Source organism: Echinococcus granulosus, assembly GCF_000524195.1.
Source record: "Echinococcus granulosus chromosome Unknown EG_S00060, whole genome shotgun sequence".
Taxonomy (NCBI): Eukaryota; Metazoa; Platyhelminthes; class Cestoda; order Cyclophyllidea; family Taeniidae; genus Echinococcus; species Echinococcus granulosus.
This window is the reverse complement of record NW_020170440.1, coordinates 238,237-249,805: the sequence shown is the minus strand read 5'-3', so window position 1 is coordinate 249,805 and position 11,569 is coordinate 238,237. Positions and strand designations below refer to the sequence as shown.

Sequence of the window (11,569 nt, the reverse complement as noted above, 5' to 3'; positions counted from 1 at the left end):
AATGAAGGAGTGAACTACCTTCTATTGCCCCCTCCCCCACTTGCGGTTTTTTTGCGTGTAAAAGTGACAAACTACCGAATTTAAACCTGGATATAGAGGTCATTATGTGACCAATAATTTCGTCTCGTGGTTGGGGCAACTTAGACAACAGACCGTGCATTCTTGAGGCTAAAAGGATAGATTTTTTGATTTTGGAGAGAACAAAAATTCTCCTTTTGATGGTTTTAGGACACGGTAAAGTATTTGAATCAGATCTGTGAGGCAACAAATACCTCAATTTGTAAACAGTCATGAGGTTCTTAGAATATTTAACCACTTGGAGCCTTTGGTCTCTGCAGGTAAGTACCGCCATCCTAGCAGCATGACCATCTGGTCGTGTTCCTCTGTACGGTAATAAATCTAATGCCGACCCCGGAGTGCCTAATTTGTGACACCAGGGAAGCAGAATCGGACCTAAGCAGCAAGGAACTATGAGGAGGCTCACCCACTGATGCCCACCCTTGACAAATTCCCCATCTCGAAATGAATGTTAATGGAGACAAGTTAGATTCCAACGAATCCAAATCAACCTCAAAGAAGGACTCACGCCTTTAAAAGCAAATGACACATCAATCAACCATCGAGTGGATTCTTCCTTGATGCAGTTCGCGACAATTGAAGAAGCTCGAACAGGCCTACTACAACCACCACTAGGTAGCCTTCACTCCAGTCTCATTAAGGCGACAACGAAGAGGGGTCAAGGGAGTCCCGAAGATGAGGCCTAAATGAGGGAAAGTGCCATGGAGCAAGATGATACTCCCATTCAAAAGTAGTATCCAATTAGGAGGGCCTTTCAATCCCGCCTTGGTGACATGGCCTTCCAGTCACATCAGTTGCCGCACGCTCCTTTCTTAAGCTACTTCAACAGGCCGTATTTCCACCTCATTCAATTCACAAATTAACGGATGGTCTTCGCCTCCACAAAGGACCGCCTCGACAAACTTCCGGCGACCTCAGAATGTGTCACTTCTTTTCCTATATTGGTACAGTGAAGGCTCACATTTTATTGGGTAAGGTAAGGGTAACTAACCCTGAAATTCAACGCATTAATCAGTCCACTTAACAAATGAGGCATTGATTGACAAGTTAGCGCATTTGTAATCAAAAAAGAAGGTACACATTTTGTTGACCCTCAGGCCAGTAGCAATCTCTTAGCCCCTTTGTATGTTGGTAGCAAACGCATCTCCAGACTAGTGCACCTTATCAGGTTTTAAGAAGAGACTAACACACTGCAATGGTAACAGCGATGGGTGAAGCCACTGCAACGGAGGGTGGAAAATGCTTGCTGTGAGATACATCAGTAGCGTTCTGCGTTCTGCCTCGTAAACGACCCCAATCCGTCGTGATCGTCGATGCAGAATGACCACGGAGTGTCGAGAGGAAGATAATCAAAAGTAGATAAAGGAGCCTTTACGACACAACGACTGCGTGGGTCTTTTCAGTTTCCTGCTACCTCATCTCCGCGCCGGTGACAGTCGCGCAGTCCTTTCTGCATGTTTTGAATAAACCTACCTCCAGACTGCCTTCTCGTATCACGCCTTTGAACCACAAAAATGTTGCTTCCTCTTGCAAAGGTGAAACTAATTCAAGGAGGGGAAGAATGTTTTCCAGGTTTAGAACGATTATAAAAAGGGGTTCGCTTTCCTTCTTTTTTTCTTAAAGCATGCACCTATTCATGCGCAAAGTGGACAACATACACATGTTCTCGCATGTTTGATGAGGCGCCCTCCCTCCGAAACACAGCTCGCCTAGAGCAACGCTTTGCTGACACCAAAATGACAGCACAGAGACCACAGTAAACGGACTATACTTAGGATAGGAGGGGGGGGGGGGGACGCAAGAATCTTTCCAACTTACCCTTTTATTCGCCGTGGAAGTGTCGAACTTGGGACCCCTTTTCCGTAGTTGTTCGGGCCTAGTTATACAGAATGGAGTGGGAAGGGATTGCAAGAATTGACTGGATGCCTGCAGTTGCGGTAGAAGACCAGAAACTGCAAGGAAAAGTTTGGAATATGACTAGGGCAACAGAACTGCAAAACACGTCAAATAACCTAGGTGTATGGGCAGAGCCTCCCCCAACGTTGAATTTCAAAGTTTCGGAAGGTTGCAAAGGAGGATTGATATCCGAGATGTAAGCTAAAAGTGAGATCGTTGTGGAACATCGTTCAGTCTTCAGTTCTATGCTTCACGAATGAATGTCCTTCCCTATCCTCCGCCCTACCCGAATGTAATTGGACTAACAGAGAGAGAACCGTGTGGTATGAGGACTCTCGCTGACATCTACACATCCGTTCCCGTCTCACGGATGGGTGAGAACAACCATCTCCACTAGTGTCTTGGTTGCAATGGTCATTGTACAGCAGCATTAAGACCAAAGCTTGAAACGCAAAGTGGTCTGATAGTCCGGCCTTCTGCATCCTTTTCACGCCATTCCAATCGGTAGTTTGTGGTCGCTGGGACAAAATCCCATCTGACATTTTAAGATAGTCACCTTTTCCCTTTCAAGTAGGCGCTATCAAGCGAAACTTTTCGATCAAGATCACTCAGACAGGCAGATGTGTGGAATAATTTTCAAAAGCGGGCGCAAAAAATTTGTGGAAGTTGCTAAACACACTGCCTCTCTCTCCCACAAATGACCGGAATTTTATTGGCTCCCATTCGCAATTGACCTTTACAGCTTCTGAGCGTGTGTGCCTGCAATAAAAAGGCTGCTGGTGACTAATTCGCTTTTCAGCTTTTCACCACTTGTGCACACAATTCGCCACAACAGCCGCGAACTTATAGATGCGAAAATAAAAACCAGGCAGAGGCGTTCAAACACCCTCCATCGGTCTCTAACACTGTGGTCTCATCAGTCAACCAGAAGTGTTCTGATTGGTTGTGAGACAAGCATACGGGTTGGCCAGCAGTATGATGAATGGAGGACCATATCCCCTCGTTTGATTTCAATGTCCAAGTACTGAAAAATTCGCATTTGCGTGTCGACCTACAAATCTACCTAATTAGCCAATCATGCAAAGATGCGAAATATCGATTTTTATCAAGGTATTCGCGTGCGCTTCCGATTGTTCGAAGTCAACGAGTAAACAGATCGACAGTCATAGGAAAAGAGATGGCACAGTCGTTGACATGGCATATCCAACCTGTTTGTCTGCATCAAGAGGAATGGATAGGGGCAAAATTTACTCAGAACCAAGGGTTAATCGATTTTCAGATGATCGTGTGTGATTAGGGGATGGTTGGAGGACATTTGGCTCACAATTACGATGACAGGAAGACATCGAAGACCTGAAGCCCAATTGAGCAGAGGGAAGGCGGTGAAACACCTGGAGGACTCAGTTGCTTTCTGGTTGTCATCGGGTTGCAGATGATATTGACCCTGCTTGTCCACTCGGTACAAAGGAGATGCATCATGCTTGTTGCTATAACTCCGCGTTGGGAAGAGTTTACCGATCGATGGTTAGGGAAGTAGATTCATTACGTAGGGTTTACCACTTATCAATAGGAGACTAACTGATTGATGGATTGAATGGCCGACTGATTAGCTGAAATTATTATTATGGCACAACTCTTGTCGTCAATGTGACAAGTAGGAATCGGCAGTAACGACCATTGGCGCAATCAAACAAACCTATGATTGAAACCCAATAAATGGATATGGAAATCAACGATTTTTAACAAGTAGACTGCTTCTGTATAGAAAGTTTTAATTTTCAAATTAAAAGTGATTCGCATAATAATGGACACAAACTAAGTATGTACTCGGCAAGTCATTATAACCCCATCTTGACAGCTTTGAAATACTTTGATAATTGAATGAGTATCAGAAATAAAACATGACATCCACCTACTTAGTGATTGGGGAAAAAGGAAAGATGTAGCATTTCTTCCTATGGCAACTCAATTAGTTATTGAACAACCGATTGCAGGGGAGACATAAATTTGACCTCTTTAAAAGGATGAGAGGTCGACAGTTCTTCATGGAAAGTAAACCAGTCTCAGCGGTCATTGCTGTCTAGAATTAGTTGATCAGCAAATAAATAAATGTAGCCGCACCTTGACCAGCACGAACCATACCTAAAAGCGATCTTTTGACAGACGGTAGGTAGGTAGATGAATAAATAAAGGGAATCGACCACACTACTTATCCACCAAGCTTGGCACTTCTAAGAAAAAAATATGATCCAGGTTAAATCGGTTCTGAAAAATTGAGTAATTCGATTGCATCTATCTCACCAAGTAACGTCCACAGATCACTCCGGTCGAATTTATGACTGTCAATCAATCAAGTCGTTCAGCTGAGAAAAAACATTCGCCTTTTCCGGGTAAAATAAGATGCGCAAAAGATTGAAGCATGACTGGAATAGGCTTCGGACACCCAAAGAATACCCTTAATCATCTTACTTAGGTCAAATCCATCAATGATGCCAACAAATAATTGCCTGTCAAGTACTTTTGCTAGAGAAATAAAGAAAAGATAAATAACGGCCAATCCGTAGAGGCGATAACTAATCAAAAGTATCCAAAATGACTTTTCGGTAGAGACACAGTTAGGTCCCTCGTAAAAAACCAGGCGCACTTCCACATTATAATTCGTTATCAAGTTCAAGTCATTTCAGACCCGCCTCTGGCCCCAGGAATGGGCCAAAGGCGGAAAAATGAGAAGGAACAAGAAGCAGCAGGAGAAAAAGTGGAATTCGTGCACAGTGGAAGTCGCTATTTTTGTTAGTCGTGAATACGTGCAAATCCACGTACGTACGTACGAGGCAGCACACACATGCACACCGCCTGTGCACGCGGCCAGCTTCTCTGCCGCCTTTGATGTGTCCACTTGATGGTCGAACTACCGAACACGTATGCACGCGCACACGGACACGATCGGACTGGTTGGTCTGTCCAAGATGGCCTCTCCAGAATGCCAATCAGAAGAAGAGAAGCTGCCAGTGAAATTAGTCAGCATCGACGACGGAGGTGAGTCACTGTCGCGGTAAGTGAGAACTTTGAAAAAGTTGAGGAGATGGTTGCATAACATCCAACGGGAAAAGACTAGCAAAATTTACTTGCAGAGTATTTTCTTAATCCGACCGCTATCTTACATATCAAGCAGTAATGGTCCATTTCAAGGTACGCAAGCGGGATTACGATTGGTCAACTAACATACCTTGGGCAAGAAAAAATCTGTAGGATTAATTAAACTGTTCTTGCGATGAGCAGGCGCACATACATACATTGATTACAAAGAGAAAAGGCATCTTAACTAACCGTCAGAGCAATTGGTGAAGCAATTTGGAACGGAGTAACAGTCACATCCAACGCGAAAGGAGGAAGACAGCTTTGAATGATGGTTGAATGGAGAATTTAAGTAACTTTCAGGAGTATTTTGGGCCGTTATTGAAAGGATAAGAGGGGTGCAGCACAAAATTAGCGCCACAAAGAAAGTCGTAGGATAACTCATGTTCTCAGACGGGAGATTTGGGCGTTAGACGGCTTCTGGTTGCATAAACCCGGCTAGAAAAATTCAGTTCTGTGCCAATTATCTTGTAAAAAAGGTAGCTCAAGACTCCAAACCACATCTTCAACTTCAGGAATTTCTTTGGAATTCAGCAGAACAAGCATATATTCAAGTAGGATACAAACTAGTAATTAAGGCACATTTCCAAAGCAACCCCACATTATCCCTTCATTATGTGAGCACTGTAAATTTTCAAAACATCTGCACAAAACTGTCAAGGTAAAATACGACAGTCTACTTAATCAAAAAACAAGGGGTACCTAGTGACGACAGAATAAAGCCAAGATATGCAAATTAATAGGCCAGCGACCCAATAAAAGCTAGTCATTAAAGGGTTTTCCGACATTCAGCCAACTTAGAAACTTGTCAAATTACATTTATTATGAACTCTCACCTGCAGAAACTGGACCTAGGGCACCACAAAGTATATACAAAAAAGCACCACATTTGAAAGCCGTCAAGGTCGTCAAAGCGGTCGAAACTGTTCAGACAAACAAACAAGCTGTAATTGGTATTTGGGTTTAAAAAAACACCCTCACACCTTACGTGTGACCCTCCGGAAGTTTTACGCTGCAATGTGGCAAATCAAACGTGCGAATGAACACAACCGTCGGGCGGCCTAACACAAACCCACCCATCCATCCTGCATGCCCACGAAAACCGCGGATCCGAAGAGCCCATCACACTGTATTTTAGAACGACACTTTAGCTTCACGTCCACTTCATCATCGCTTCCATCAGGCTCTGCTTGCCCCTCTTTCTGTCCCTCGTCCTTCTTCACCCGCTCCTTCCTCTGCTTCATAATCAATCGCAGATTCCTCATAAGCCACGGGGGAAAGAATCAACCCGGCGTCAAAAAGAACGTTGACCGCTTTCATCTAGAAATAAGGGAGGTAAGAAATAACCTAATCAACCACTTACCTGATCGTTTATATTATCTCCAGGTAGGTCACAAACCATAGTATCTTCAGGGTAAATAGCGATCAGCCATTCGACTATTGGGAGAAGCTAGGAGGGGTGAGCAAAAGTGATGCGTTTTACTTTCATCCACCTACCTTCCGGGACATCCGCAAGCAAGTCGTTCCATTTTCGACCCTCGCATCCCGACTGTTGCAGAGACTATGATGGATGCAAAAGCCGTCATCATCATCCTTACGCCTTCTTAGTAGAATTATTGCTGAGCGGCGAGTGAGACGAATAATCGTCTCCGACTCCATCTCTCGATCAAATTTGACGCAGCCTTCCGCACGCGGATTTGGAAGCCGTTCTATCTGCGCTTCTGCGTCCTCATCTCCCTCGGCGTCGATGAAGTTGGGATCATCCCAAATTGGCCCGAAGAAGGTCGCATGTCCGGCCTCCTCAGCTTAAAGTTAACAGCAAGTACGTAAACCGATTTGATGCATGCATCAATTTATCAATCTAATAAGCTACTGAGAGCGCCGTCTTTTCCTCGATCATCCTAACCTCCCCGCCCACACAATTCCCCCTTTCATTCCGGGTTAGCTAGATCAATAGTAGATGCCAGAGCTTTGCCGCACCTTTACCCGAAGATTGAGATTATTCTACAGCCTAGGGAGGTACGATCGGGAGATGTAAAGGTGAGATCCAAAGGGTAAACATCGTAACAAGCTGCCATGGATAAGAAGACCTGGGTAGGGAGATTGCTCATGTATTCCAATTTAGCTTTGGAGATAACCAGTGAAGGTGATGTTCTACACAAAACTAGAGCTATTCCAAGTTTTGCAGAGGGTATCTTCTCTCCCCACTAAGGCGGTAAACCTACTGCAATATTTCCATCGTCGAGGCTATCCGTAGCGTTCTACCTAGCAAAAACCTACAGGATTTTCTTCACACCTCACTCACATTACTGGCACTGAGAAAACGGAGTCTCAAAGATTATTATGTTCGTAAAATCTTCGCATGAAATGTTTCGAGCTGGGAAGAACAGGTGATAGATACCCAGGGTGACTCAAAAACTACAATGGTGGGAGCGCCGACGAGCCTACTTTAAATGGATGGAGACTGTAACCCCAATTAATGGATGTTTAAGGGAAGTGCCACAAAAGAAAAGCGTCCACTTTGAAGAACAGGACAGCCTTTCCCGGTGCTTCTAAAAATTCTTGCCCATAAATAAGCCTGGCGAGTATTCCAGCTGAAAGACTAAGGTCGTCGAGATTGAGCGAGGAGCTATGAGAACTATATCCTCGGTACCGAAACATTTTGACTATCCGAAGTTGCTGGATGGGCTCAGGACGGATTGATGGATTGTACTTGAGTGGGAACAGCGAAGACCAATCCTATGATCCACCTGCCTTTCTATTTACATAACCTCCACAATTCAATTTACCCCAGTTACACCAATCATTGACTCACACAATCAACACCTAGGTTCCAAACTCAGTGCGAGCAATGAATCGTGGTCATCCGTCGGATAAAACTATGGTTTTGACATGTACTAAACAATCAAAACTCACTGAAATTCAATCTTACAGCCACCGATTGTTCAATAAACAGCTGCCTCATTTCGCTTGCTTCTTGATTAATCGCCTCCGCCTCCTCCTTCGTACATACCCCATCTTCGCCCTTCAACCACTTGCGGAGAACCAACTCCACTTCCTCCTCCGCGTTGAGGTCCTACACAATCGTCGTCATCAACAACTGCAACTACTCAACTCACAAAATACAGAATATCGGATGCATTCTTTGGATTGTTGTGCGTGGAAATTAGGAGTTCACGGAATAGGCTGCGTTCCTTATTCTTCGGCCCTTCCAAATGCAAGGCCTAGAATGATGAGATACGAATAAACAAGGTCGTACTTTGAGAAGGTGTTGTCCACATTCCTCAACCAATACAGGGGCACGGTTGACAATGCATAGGGCAATGGCATGGGGGATCTTGCCGCCGGAGAGCTTTGCGCGGTGACTAAACTGATAAGGAATATAGACTACATCACCGGATACAAAAACGCCCTTTAGCTCGTGTTGCTGACTCTCCATTTCCCCATCCTTGGGGGAAAGGACGTCAATGTCGAGAGAACCCTCCATAACGATGATAAACATGTCACCAGGCAGGTAAATGGAGGGGCTGGAGGGATTGAAGAGAGGCCCGACGAATTGCTTATTCACAAAAGTGACGACTGAGTATAGAGGACCGTTGATGACCTCCTGAAGGAAGCCGAGGTGTGCGGAAAGTTTAGTGTTAAAACGCTCAGGAAGGAGGATCCGAATACTAGCACCCATCTAGAGAGGAGTGGGAAGGGAAAAGACTTTATAACCAGAATATACCAATGAATGACATAAAAGGGAGTCCACAACAATGTGTGTGCTCCTGGATATAGTAGAACACGGATGGGTGGGGTTAACCTCCGTTTATAGCTACCGTGAATCGAAAGGGTAGATCAAAGCACTAACACGACGAAGGAAGTGTGATTAGCGGGGTGAGGGCGTGACTAGCCAATGAGGTGAAATAAACCAACGGCGCAACGAGTAGATTGACGTGAGGTGAGAAGCCCCCCTCCGAAAGGAAACTTCAGTCGAGCATGTATCATGCAAAAGAACCATTCGGTATGGATTATGAACACAACTGAGCAATGATTGAATCGATCAGAGCGAAGGGCGCACGGAGTTCGACTCCCAGGCAGTGGCATCACCAATTAGGAAGACACCTCCGAGTGATATTCACGGAAAGTCAAATTTTACCTGAAGATGAAATATAGAAATACCAATTTTAATGCATTAAGGCAGCATCCAAATTGTGGAATGAGAATTTACTTAAATGTGGACAGCCACGCCATGGACAGCGAAAGTCGAAGAATAAATCACTCCCTGTACGATAATAAATACAGCAAAGCGAGATCTTTTCAATCAGTCATAGCACGGCAATGCGGAATTCTGCAATGCAGCCAAATGATCTCGCTATTGTCCCTTTTCCGAATGCGACGCAACATAGTTTTCTAGAGGCTTCCACGGCCCCGAGAACAGATTAACCCGCATTTATAAAACAGGTCAGGTCAAATTGCACATCAGTTTCAATCAAAAAGATTTAAAAATGAGGAAACAAAATCCAATGATTTCTATCCGTATCTTGGGGGAGGGGGAATTCCAATGTGCCAATATCAGTACCAGTGAGGTAAACAACTGAAATTTCGAAGATCATTCATACAAGATGCGAGCTAAGTTTTAAAAGACCACACCTTTACAGCAATTGAATATACACAGGCCCAATAAATAGAACTGAAGAATGCCAAACAATTGGCAGTGCCACGACTAGTCGCAAAATTTTGAAAACACAAGCAAGCTACTTTTTCTAAAAGACAGAAAGTATTTCCAAAAATGCATAAAAATTAGGCGTAAACACAGTTAAATAGATTCAGGTGGAGCGACCATCTCTCGTGCAATAAGGCCATCTCATAACCTCACCAGTTATAACGTAAGAAGCTCAGCTCGACCAAATAGGACATTTCTCGATGCAGAAATTAGCAAAACAAGCTCACCCCAAATTGACCCCAAACAATCGACCGATAGGCACGACCCTCCTTGGGTGGTTTGCTCTTTTCCCGAGGGGACGGAATAATCTCCACGTCATATTCGAAAAACAGTTCTTCTTCAGCAATCAATCTGTCCATCATTTGAACAGGGAAAATGCAATTGAAGTTCCGTCTCACCTCTCCACACGAGGAATGCATTGGTTTCAGGCCATAATAGTTGCTAAATTCGGAAGTCGAAACTAGTGGATGCCTACTCTAGGAAGTTCACAAACGAGCCTCCACCGAGAAGGATCTGCATTAGAGTTTCTCCAAGAGCAAGCGCATTAACAGCTCTGTCACCCAGAATAGGCGGCTCATCGATAGCGTGTTCCCCTTCGGATTCCACTAGTTCGGGAATGGATACGTGCTCGCCCTCCTCTGGCTCTGATTTCACCTCCACCTCTTCCTCATTTTGTTCGGCTTGGGAAGAAAATTTGAAGCGTTTCAAATTTTTCCATCAGATGAGTTAGGACGTTTTAAGGCTCTGTTCAGTTTACCTGATTTTCCACGACTTCGCTTTCTCTTCTTCCGTTTGGCCGTGACAGCTGGTAATTGCGGCTTAACGTCCATTTCCTCAGCGGTTTTTTTAACCGCTTTAACGACGTCTTGATAAATCGACTCTTGCTCCGCGTCCTAAGAAAAGACCACATTACGGAAACGAGAAAGGTATCGTAAAATAGAGTTGCCTTACTCGACCATAAGCTGAATGTAAGAATGACCAGAGAAACATACCCTACTCCTTTTCTGCAACTTATAAAGCTCAATTGCAGAAAGCATTTCGACGCGCCAGCCAGCCTCGTGCACGAAGTTGAAAAGCGAGTGGGAGAGAGGAGTGATTTGAAGTTAATTTCTTGACCGATAGTTGGTCACCTAAGGTGCTTAAAACAATATTCAACTTGTAAAGCCAGATGTATATCTCTCCGCGTTGCTATTTTTTATCCACTTCTTCAAGAACTAAATACATAAACGTCTAAAAACTCCCCTCAATGCTCAGAATTTATTAACAAATTATAGGTTACGTTAAAAAAGGACCTCAAAGATACTGCTCAGGGCGTAGTATTTCGTGTTATTTTTACGAATTTTACTGACCCTAATGCAAAAGATAGCACCTAATGTAGGAGTTGACTGTCAGCTTCCCCATCGGTTCACATTCTTTAGCATTTTGCACTAAAAATGTACTAAATTACAAATCAATGAAAATGTCTTAGCTACTGCCCCTGTATTTATAACCTGCAATTAAAAGAAAGACTTTACTTCCACTAGAACCTTTCGCATTTCTTAGGGCCGACTGGAAATTTATTAGTTGAGCAGATGAGTTACTCGAACCATGCGACACAACAGCAAGCTTAACTCCGCCCTACATATTTACGCGTTTTTTTATGTCCAGTGGGCCCTAACAACTTTAGCCGCACTTGTGTCGCGACTGTCGATTTGAGCAGTCCTGGCTTAGCTTCGGAGTGCCATTTAAACCCATATTCGATAGGAACTGTAC

The 11,569-nt window shown here is 44.1% G+C and overlaps 1 protein-coding gene across 1 annotated transcript; it reads right to left on the bottom strand. All coding sequences in view use genetic code 11, as the record gives it.

Moving 5' to 3' along the window:
* Positions 1 to 736: 736 nt before the first annotated feature.
* EGR_06616 (Lysine-specific demethylase NO66) lies at positions 737 to 10,854 on the bottom strand (the record flags this gene model as incomplete). Its single annotated transcript, XM_024495865.1, has 14 exons — positions 737 to 760; positions 1,897 to 2,030; positions 4,795 to 4,882; positions 4,910 to 5,037; positions 6,333 to 6,429; positions 6,473 to 6,559; positions 6,607 to 6,914; positions 8,026 to 8,185; positions 8,229 to 8,333; positions 8,369 to 8,791; positions 10,045 to 10,258; positions 10,293 to 10,497; positions 10,575 to 10,710; positions 10,810 to 10,854. The coding sequence occupies 14 exons, from the start codon at positions 10,852 to 10,854 to the stop codon at positions 737 to 739; spliced, it is 2,154 nt and encodes a 717-aa protein (XP_024349723.1).
* Between the last annotated feature and the right edge of the window lie 715 nt (positions 10,855 to 11,569).